The sequence below is a fragment of the Daktulosphaira vitifoliae genome, unplaced genomic scaffold (assembly GCF_025091365.1).
Source record: "Daktulosphaira vitifoliae isolate Bord-2020 unplaced genomic scaffold, ASM2509136v1 Scaffold_2, whole genome shotgun sequence".
Classification (NCBI taxonomy): domain Eukaryota; kingdom Metazoa; phylum Arthropoda; class Insecta; order Hemiptera; family Phylloxeridae; genus Daktulosphaira; species Daktulosphaira vitifoliae.
The window spans coordinates 26,954,482-26,965,090 of NW_026099573.1; the positions used below are offsets into that span (position 1 = coordinate 26,954,482).

Here is a 10,609-nt window from a genome sequence, read left to right on the forward strand (position 1 = left end):
ATTATTGAATAATCAAACCAAAACATACCTTTAAAGATGTAATATTTGTAATAATATAAATTTTAAAAACAATTTATATTTTTAATTTCAAAATTTATATTCAATAGATTTTTAGAAATTTATGACAACTAGTAAAAGGTATATCATTACCTTAGTAAAATATTAACGTTTTTAATTATTTTTTATTAAATACTTCTTAAAAAAAATTCCGTCATTCGTATAAGAAACACTTTGGCACTGAAGTTTTAGTCTAAAGTAAAAATAGAAACTTATTTAAATTACGAATATTGATAATATGTTGTTACAGAAAACTATACGTATTGAAAAATATAATTTTATTCAAGTATCATAATTTATTGCATTAAGTTGTGCTACAAAATTTGATCAAATTATGGTAATATACATAAGGTACTTTCAATGATAAATATATAGATAACTAGGGAAGGTACTCTATGGGTTATTGGTTATGTTATCATTTTACTGCGATTGTTCCATATACATTAACAACATTATGATAATACATTATGGATTATGCGCAGCTCACATTCTTAACAATAGTGAAAAAGAAATGTTCTTGAAAAATGATAAATATATTTACTTTTGCTCGTAGATATAGAATGGTAAAATATTTGATACGCAATTAATTTCCATTTAATACAAATATTTTTATTCAAAACACTCGACTGTAATTTATTTTTTTATCAGTAAACGCATACCCTTTAAAAACAAACATAGTTTAAAAATGTGTCCTATTTTTGATGATTTAATTAATTTATTAATTTCTTAGTTTGTCAAATTTTTAGGCAATAGAACAAGAAACTTTCGAGAAGGAGGTATTATTAATTCCATTGTAGACATTTTTCTTAATCGCAAATTTTTAAGTTTTAATGAGCAAAGTAAAAGACATTAGGTATTTTTTCGGCTATGTAGCTTAAAACAGTCATACACAACAAAATAAATCAAGTACGCGATATTTCAATTTGAAATTATTATTAACGATGCATTGTTACAACACCCTAAATCCTCGTGATTACACCAATGGTTATTTATTACTGTACTTGAAATCTACAAATTTGTTATTTAAAATATCCAGCTATAATACTATTATATAACTACACAGAGTAGTCAATTTTGAGTAAAACACTCATATTTTCAGAAACTATTAAATATTTTTTATTTTTGTAGAGATAAAAAATGTAAATTTTTTTTACGTATTAGAATATGTAAAAAAATTTCATTAACTCATGTAGCATTTTTCAATTATAAAAGTTTAATTATATATAAAAAAATATTATTTTTAATACTGTTTGAGTAAAGAATTGTTGTCACTAGAAGATTTCGATTTTTTACTGTTCTCTAAATGATACAGTACAATTAAAATTTGCATACCGATCGCAAAAGAAGCAAAACGACAAACTGTCGTATGTTATCGTCGCGAGACGATCGAAGTAAAAGTCGAATTTTAAAATCAGAAAAAAAAAATTTCTTTCAGGTGTGACTTATTCAGGGGCTTTTTTTAAAAGATTTGAAAACTAAAATAGATTACCTGTTCATGTTTTAATTACAATGTTAAGAAGGAATTCGTTCTTTTTTTATTTATTAATAATACTTTAATATAATAAAATTATGGAAACAGCATTTAATGTTTCGGAATAAATGCAATGTCAAGAGAGCAGCTTATTTGGGAGTTCAGTAAAAACAGTTCTTTTGTAAGGCCATCCATCAAATTCAATTGGACTCATGGCAGCAAAAACAAAAGGTTTGGGAAATCCAAGCAAAGAAAAACGCAAACTTCGAGGAAAACTTAAGCGACGAAACAAACGGCCCTGAGAAGAGAATCTCACTTGACGAACATAATATGTGAAACTAATGGCAATTTCACATTATTTAATGTGAACTAAATGAATATTTCAACTTGAAATATGAGTAGCTCGTTTAAAATATTATGAACGCTTGAGGGTGTAACTACATCTGATTTGACCGCCTTCTTCTTACGCGTCAATAAATATTTGAATATTTTAACAATTAGGCTCTGAAAGATGTCTTTTAGTTCAAATTTTGGCTGACAAAAAAAAAAAAAACTCAAAAACTTAAATATTAACATTTATAATGTCTTTAGTTTCATGTAAACATTTTTATTTTTACGTTTTGCAACTAATTGACATGATGTCTCTCAAAACTTCAGGCATTAATGACAAACAATTATTTTAAAAAACATACTTTGTTTTTTTTAATTTTTATAGTATAGACACTTTGTAAATATTTGACTATTGACATCTTACTATTTTTGCTTTATTTTTATGTTGTTGGCTTTGGTTAAGAGATTATTGCTACTTGTCTTTATTAAAAATTTTGTTACATTATATATTTTCAAATAAAAAAATTAGATTAAAATATGTACAATATGAAGTTAATAACTAAGCATTCAGAGCTTTATATGTGTTAAATAAAATACTGTACATTATATTGATATTCAATGGTATTTTTTATGAATTTGTTATGGGTTTCAGTTATTTTTCAAAATTTACAGTTGTAAAGAAATTCAACCTATTTCTACCCCGCCACCAATATTTTATATCCAAGGACCCAAAAAACTCCTTAGGGAATTATAATTTTACAATACTAAATTAAAAATAAATTATCTCGAAAATGATAGGATATTAGTGATCAATTCTATATTCTACGGAGTATTTTTACTAAAATAAATATAGTTTAAGTTAAAAAAAATACTTAAAAAATATTGGAAGGGTCATCTCAACCGAACTCCTATTGAAATTTGAAATACATATTAAATTATTATCTAATATGTATTTAAAGTTTTATATAGATAAATAAAATATATGATTCGCAGTGGCTGATTTTAGAATTACTCTCTATATGTGGTGCATCAATTTTATCATTCATTATTTCGTTATCAAATTATGTTCAGGAGATTTTCTTTTATTTAAAATACCCCGTAATAGTTTTTAAAACGAATACTATTATCTCAAAATCGACATAATTAACAAAAATTTTCGATTTTAGTGTAATATTGTCAATTTAAATTTTATATACAAATATTTGTTATTATTATGTATTTTAACTACTAGACTCTTAGTTAACTAGAATTAATTAAAAAATTATGCTTTTTTAAGCATAGTTATCATAAGTTATTTGTTACATTTTAAAACTATCAAAATATGGCAGCAAATAATTTAAAACATTTTGTGGTTCAAAATAAAGAAATTCTGATGTTTTTGGTCGGATTTGGTGTCATGCATTATGGTTGGTACAATTTACAACGTAATAGCACTTTGAATAAAGCTTTGGCAGCATCTCGTGATAAAGAACTTGCAAATGTAAGTAATTTAAATTTAAATTTTTAAATAAAGTATATATATATTTTTAAATAATATGAAAATAAATAGTTATATACAGAGTTCTTTCATACAAACATAAATAATTCATGACAAGTGCAAGCGTATACTTTATATAATATAAGTTTTTAAATTAATATCTTAAGACATACTCATTTAAAGAGTTAAAGTCATAAGAAGTCTGGAGTACAATATCACCTGAAATAATAATAACCTGGGCCTAATTTAAAACATAACAAATAACATTTTTCAAAAAAAAAAAACAAGATTTTACATTTACTAAACATTGTTAGTATATTTAATCATAAATCATTTACTATATTTAAAATATTAAAGATAATTTATTAACAATTAAATATTTTTAGTTTCAAATGGACATTTTAAATATATTTTTGTTAAATCATTTATTTTATATTGTAGGTGATAGTAACTAATCTGAATAAGTTTTTAAATGAAATATTAATAACTTAAATCTGTATTATACTATATTGTTAACTGTAGTAGGTTTAACTTTTAAAACAAATTTCCTATTGTTTTGATAATTAATTCCATAAAATTATATAGGAATATTAATAATTGATATAGAAAATAGTATCTATTAATACTATTTTATCTCTTAAATAATAACAAATTTTTATAATAATACTTTCTTGAATAAAAAAAAATTTTGATTAAATAATGAAATAGGAAAAAATTTTACCTAAGATTGAAGAATAATTTTTTTCAGGATTATAAAAGATTGGAACGTGAAATTAATGAAAATTGGCCTGTTCAACAACAACATCCAAAAGAATCAACTTCTAATTTAGTTACTGCTGCATCTACTGTTTTAACGGGAAAATCTAATTAAACAATTTTAGTTTTTAAATCTTGTTAGTATTTAGTAAATTATCAAGCTTACAGTAACTTTGAATTATTGTTCTACATTGTTGTGCGTTTTTTGTTTTTGTTACAAATTTAGTTATTAATAAATATGTTTAAAATATATTCAATCAGATTAATGAAATATTATGTAACAATATGTAAATAATATAACTTAACATGTAAAATATAGTTTATGACTTTATTATTTCAGTTTCATAATTAAAAAATATGTTTATTAATATTACATAAAAAAGTTGGGGAGGGGGAAATTGGATAAGCTCAAAAACTATGTTGTAAAATCATTTTTTAAACAATTATCGTCGGCTTTAACAATTGGAGCAAAATATTTTTTTAAATCATTACATAAAGTAATATTTGACAAATTTTTCAATTCTTTTAGTCAATTGTGGATATCGCTTTTTTGTAATTTACTCTTTTTGATAATTTAATTTATTAAATTATTAATTTTTTGATAAATTTAATAATTGTCAATATAATATTAATATTATTAATTTACATCAAATTCTATTCTGTTACATGATATGGAAATAATAGTTGAATATAATACGCAAAATAATTGCATCACTGCTTCAGGTTAGACTAAGAACGTAATAAAATAGATAAAAAAACTGCTCGTCTATGAATAATATCAGTATTCCTAATAATATCAAATTTAAATAAAAAAATATATATATGAAGGCTTTTATTCCACGGTATAAAAAATAAGGTAGCAGGTATGTTATCTCTCATACCTATTTTTTAACCATATAACAACGGTTAACTAATGTGTACTTGGTCATGGTTTGTGAACAGTAATTTTCAGTACACTTTATCAATTTAATCTACATTCAACAACGTCCAGAATCCAGTTGAAAAAAAAAATTACAATTGTCAACAAAATCATCGATCTTTTTAGTCAAAATTCATGATGTGGTTTTGTTGATTTAAATAATTTAAAAATTTAAAGTAATACATGTAAGTTATCATGGTGTGTATTTTTACTTATCATGGGACATAGTAGAAGATAAATTTTTACTTTTGATCTTCTGAACTATTAAATGACTATCGTATAATTACAATTTCAAATCAATTAATAAATTTCTGTTCACAGATGAAATGTTTATTTCATTATTTCAATAATTGTTCTGTATTATTATATATTGGTGAAAATACTGAGTACAAGCAAATTAAACATTCAAAGTTTTCTTTACCATGTGAGTTATACTTGTTCATTTATATTTTTGGCGTCTTAAAAAAAAAGATTTTTCGAAACTTAAGTGACTACTTTTTTTGAACATTTAGTTATAAATTTTAAGAACTTATTTTATTTGCATAAGCTTTTACATTTTTATGTATTGGGGTTGGCCTGTTAAAAAGGTGTCAATATTTTTTATTAATCATAGGTAATAGTAAATTACATTATTATATTGTAATAATAAAAAGTTATTAAAAATAAATAAATTGTAATAAAACATTTTTATATTATTAAATTTTTGGAAAAGCTTTTAAAATAAGCATAATTAACATTATTTTATTTTTATTATTAATTAAACAGAGCATGACATTTACTAGCAATCCAATCATGTTAATTGAAGAAGAAAGTACTGGCAATGTTTCAACTCAACCTGGTAGAATTCAAGACAAACATATTTGGAAATCCTTAAGATCTCACATAATTTCTCGTAGAGAAAAAAACAAACAAGGTATTGTTCGTATTAATTTATAATCTGGTGCTAATCTAGAGAATAATAGTCATACGTAATAATGTGTATTATTGAAAATTAATTATTTCCCTTATAATAATTACTATTAATAGTTAATTTTTTCAAAAAAAACTAATGACTCCAAATCTTGTAACACCAAACTCATCAACATATTAATTCAAAAATTACATGTTATTATATAGATATAAGAAAAACAGAATTTAAGTTTGACATTAACAATCAATTTATTAAGATTAATATTATAAACATTTTATTTAAATTGCACCTATATTTTTTAAATACTTTTACAATATATTTGTTTTTTTTTATTCTCTTAATATATTTAAATGAATTAGATTAATTTTTCTTCAATTTTTATATTGATCAAATACCAAACATGGATAGAAAAAATGTAATTACCTTTAAAGTAAAAAGACCACAAATAATTAAAAATTGTTTTATTTATTTTAAAATCAAACCATTGTTTTTTATATGCTTTTTATTTATAAAAAATGAACAACAAATAGAATGATCATTCAATTATTATTTGAACAATATTTTTAAAAATATAACATAATATAATTTTTTCATTTCAAAGTTAATGGTTTCCTACAGCTATTCAAAAAAAAATTTAACCTATTTCACCTCTTACCCACCACCGCTAAATTTTATTAACTTAGGTTTTTGTAAATGGTAACAATTTTTTAATAATTTACAAATAAGAAAATAACTGGTTGAGGATTATCATATTTACTCTACTATGAGGTAAGATGATTTCACAACATTTTCAATTATCCTTGAAAATTTCAATGAGAAAAAAAAAATTGTTAATCAAACATTTTCGATCTTATATCAGAAGTAGTACTTAGTCATTTGACAGGTAACTTGTAAAAGTGTTTTAATTTAATTTATTGCTTTTAAAATATTTTATTTAACTATATCTTGTTTAACCACATATTGTACACTATTTCTATTAATGTTCACTAGAAACATGCTTGCTTTAAATAAATAGGAGTATTCTATATTCTGCAACTTTAGAATATACCCTATCTCACCAATTAGTATAAAAAATTTCATCCATGGTTGCACTACCCTACCCTTCACTAGTTGTAGACTACAAGCACGTTAAAAGTAAATGATGATTCTAATAAAAATAATTGTTTAAAGTTTGTAAATTACTAGTAATATCTATAAAAAAAATAGCTAGACATTTAATCAGTATAATTTCAATGTAGAATCAGAATATTATTAATATTTTGTCATATAGGAGTGATATGTTCTCAAGTATATATAGAGTTGAGTTATTAGAAAAAAAGTTTTATAATTTTAATACTTGCTATTTAAATTCTAACATTAAATAGGAATATATATTCTATATTATTTAAACATTTTGTAGGGATTTCTAAGGACTAACTATAAATTAAATTTTCATAACTAATTTAAGTACTAATTAAAAATTAAGTTCCTTATATAATTACATATCATTTCATTAACAAATATCATATATAATACAACTAGCTATTAAATTCTATTGTATAAACTGAAATTTCATTTATATATGAACTGTTCTTTTTTTTAAAGCAATGTTTTTTTATTATTTACTTATTAAAACATGTATAATATTGAATTGATTACTTTACAAAATATACTAAAAATTTTTTATCTTGTTATGATATTGCTCTTTTATTTTAATTTTAATTTTAATTTTTTTTCAAATATATTAAATAAATATGATTTTGAGGAATCATTACATACTGAGAGTATTACTATTTTTTTTCATGAAATATTAATTTTTTTTTAATTCAAAAGTAATATTATTGATTTAAATCGTTTAATGTTTAATAGCCGAAGCTGACGCAGAAGTTCTAAGGAAGAAAAAATGTGTAGAGTTTCAAAAAATGGAGGAAAACAAATTATCATTAGCTCAAATTAATGGACGTTTGTCTGCTTTGAGAGATAGGCGTGAAGAATTGGAAGAGGAAAAACGTGTGTTATTGAATCAAGTACAAGCCACAGATGAAGCCACATCTTTAATAGTCCCAAAATCTGAATCTAATAGGTATGTTTTTTGCTTTTTTTTTAATAACTTAATGTATTTAATAAATTTTTATTATATTTACAGTGAATCCCTAAACAACAAATTAATAATAACAAATAATATCAATAATACTGCAGTATCACATCAGCGCTCATCCAATCTTCTTCAGCCACAGCAGCATATATATAGGCAGCAGACTTCCATTACTGCCCAACCAAATTCAGGATCACCTGTTGCAGGTAGCAGTTTGAGTCCATTAGCACAGCAATCTTTGCTGATGCAAAATTCAAATGCCAATATGGCTTGTGGCAGTAATCAAACATTATTGGTTTGTTCACCAGCTACAATAAATGCAGTTGTCGCAAACAATCAAAATAACAATAGTTCAACACGTTCATCAATATCATTAACGTCATCATTGCCTAACACAATGACTTTTACAAAATTTTCATCAATGTATAGCAGTAGTTCTTCACATTTACTTCCACCGGTAATGATTTCTTCTAAAATCTCTTACTATTATATAATAAACCTATTTTTTTTGTAATTTTAGAATTTAGGAACAAGTAATAAATTAGGTAGGACTCCATCCCCACAGCCTCCAACTATCCAGCAACAATCTTATCATCAACAACAACCTATTGTTGTACCATTTCCTACTTACAAATCAATGAATAGTGGTAGTGGGGGGTCTAGTATTTTAAACTCGTCAACAGGAGTAGTTAATAATATCAATCAATCAATTGTGAATCCAACAAACAATAATTATTCGTGTAAGTATTTAAATAAATATTCATTGATTTTTTATATTTTTCATTATGAGTAATTTATGGCACATTAAAGAGAAATTAAAATTAACATACTAATATTTCAGTGGAAAATATTAATAGACGTGGAAGTAGAGATGAAACTCCTTCTTCGTTTTCTAGAAATGTATCTATGTGGAATAACAATAATCCTAATAGTAAGTGAATACTTTAATTTTAATTTTAATAATTCTGTATTTCATAGAACTATGTTTTATTTCTCCTATTAGTTTTTTCGAATTACTCAAAAAACATTATTGTAAAACAAATATTTTATTTATATTTAAAATTAGTGCAGGATAAAGTCTTAAGATTTTAATTAATTAATTTGTAATCAAGTCAAATTTTCTTTTAAGCTGCGATTTATATTATTGATACCGTTATTATCTTTAAATTCTCTTTGGTTATTTTCCTTATAGTTGTAGTTCATATCTTTATTACTTTTTAAAAACTATGAAGAATATTGATGAAAGCTATCATTTTTAGAAAATACTCAACCAAATGTCAGTATTTATGGATCATTCTATCAGCCTCCTTCTGCTACTGCAGTAAATTATTGTGTCAATAATAGTATTTCATCATCACCTTCATCATCATCTGTTAATACAGTATACAGTTATTCTGGGACACCTCCTTCGATGTCAAGATCAGAATCAACTGGTATTGGAAATTTAATGGTTACTGCATCTCCTAATGATCACGGAGCCCAAATATCAAAATCTAGTTCTTCTCTCCAACAGCAACAGCATCACCAACATCATCATGGGCATACAAATCCACCAATGTATATGAGTCCTGGCATTCGTAATCAAACTAATAACCACACATGTAAGTTTATTAAAATCTATAGAATTTTCTATTTTTATTTAAATAAATAAATAATTTATTCTTATACAAATAAGATAATATAATAATATATTTGTATTGGACAACTTGAGTCAATTTTTATTTTTCCTGACAAAATAGGAAAATAATGAAAATTGACCCACAGTTTATATATTAAAATGGTAATAACTAAAATAAGATATGTATGTTCCCATTTTTAAAATAAAGGTAGTACCCTTTATAGGATAAAGAATACACCTTAGAAATATTTAACTACTTATAAATCAAAAAATAAATATTACTTAAATTAATCAAAAAAAAGTTAACAATATTTTAAAGTTTTTTTTAGTTACTATATTTCTTAATTTATCAGCTATAAATTGCTTTTTAGAATCATCCCTTAACTTATGTGATGTCAATTTTATTTTAAAAATGGCTATGTATATAGTTCACTAGCTTATTTATTAAATACTGATCTAATTAAGAGAATGAATTGTTGATAAAAACTTTTGGATCAATTGACACAGTACCATGTTTCCCTCAGCCACACATGATGTTATCATCCTACAAGAAAGTGTATTGGAAAGTCTTGTAAAAATACAGGCATGCTACGGTATTAGAAACGGTGACCCAAGGCTTTGTAGAAATAAACCTTACCACTTGGCCATCATGCACTTATCCTTACTCACCTATCACTTATTCTGATCCTGATATACATTCATGTATATTCCTGTTACAATGGTCCAAAAATTGTTATTGACCAGTCATTTTTTTAATTAGATCATTATTTAATAAATAAGGTAGTAAATTATGTATGTTACCATTGTAAAAAACCCAGCACAGGGGGGTCGCGGCACAGTGGTGACGTGGCATAGTTGGATCAAGTATAATGATATCTGACAGTGATTAAAATCACTATAAAAAAAAAACGCTTCGATGCAAATCTTTAGATAGTGTTTAATTTTAAAAAATTGATGGATTATTCCAAAAGCTTCATAAACTGCTAGTTCCTTATTA

At 24.0% G+C, this 10,609-nt stretch overlaps 2 protein-coding genes across 8 annotated transcripts in view; one reads left to right on the plus strand and one right to left on the minus strand.

The window, feature by feature from the left end:
- The window catches only part of LOC126897182 (AMP deaminase 2), a 40,657-nt gene extending 36,483 nt beyond the window's left edge, over positions 1-4,174 (minus strand). The window contains exon 1 of one of the 4 annotated variants that reach the window (XM_050670561.1): positions 4,057-4,174. The gene's annotated coding sequence lies outside the window, so the exon portion shown is untranslated. Of the gene's footprint in view, positions 1-28; positions 318-4,056 lie in introns of those variants that run through there. The other 3 variants (XM_050670558.1, XM_050670563.1, XM_050670559.1) reach the window with 3 other exon arrangements.
- Positions 4,175-4,934: 760 nt separating this feature from the next.
- The window catches only part of LOC126897187 (uncharacterized protein DDB_G0283357-like), a 7,778-nt gene continuing 2,103 nt past the window's right edge, over positions 4,935-10,609 (plus strand). The window contains exons 1-9 of one of the 4 annotated variants that reach the window (XM_050670582.1): positions 4,941-5,195; positions 5,332-5,434; positions 5,776-5,923; positions 7,769-7,982; positions 8,046-8,200; positions 8,303-8,451; positions 8,515-8,734; positions 8,836-8,925; positions 9,254-9,595. In XM_050670582.1, coding sequence (XP_050526539.1) covers positions 5,779-5,923; positions 7,769-7,982; positions 8,046-8,200; positions 8,303-8,451; positions 8,515-8,734; positions 8,836-8,925; positions 9,254-9,595 — 1,315 coding nt within the window. In that variant the 5' untranslated portion in view covers positions 4,941-5,195; positions 5,332-5,434; positions 5,776-5,778. Of the gene's footprint in view, positions 5,196-5,331; positions 5,435-5,775; positions 5,924-7,768; positions 7,983-8,045; positions 8,452-8,514; positions 8,735-8,835; positions 8,926-9,253; positions 9,596-10,609 lie in introns of all 4 variants that reach the window. The other 3 variants (XR_007702044.1, XM_050670580.1, XM_050670581.1) reach the window with 3 other exon arrangements.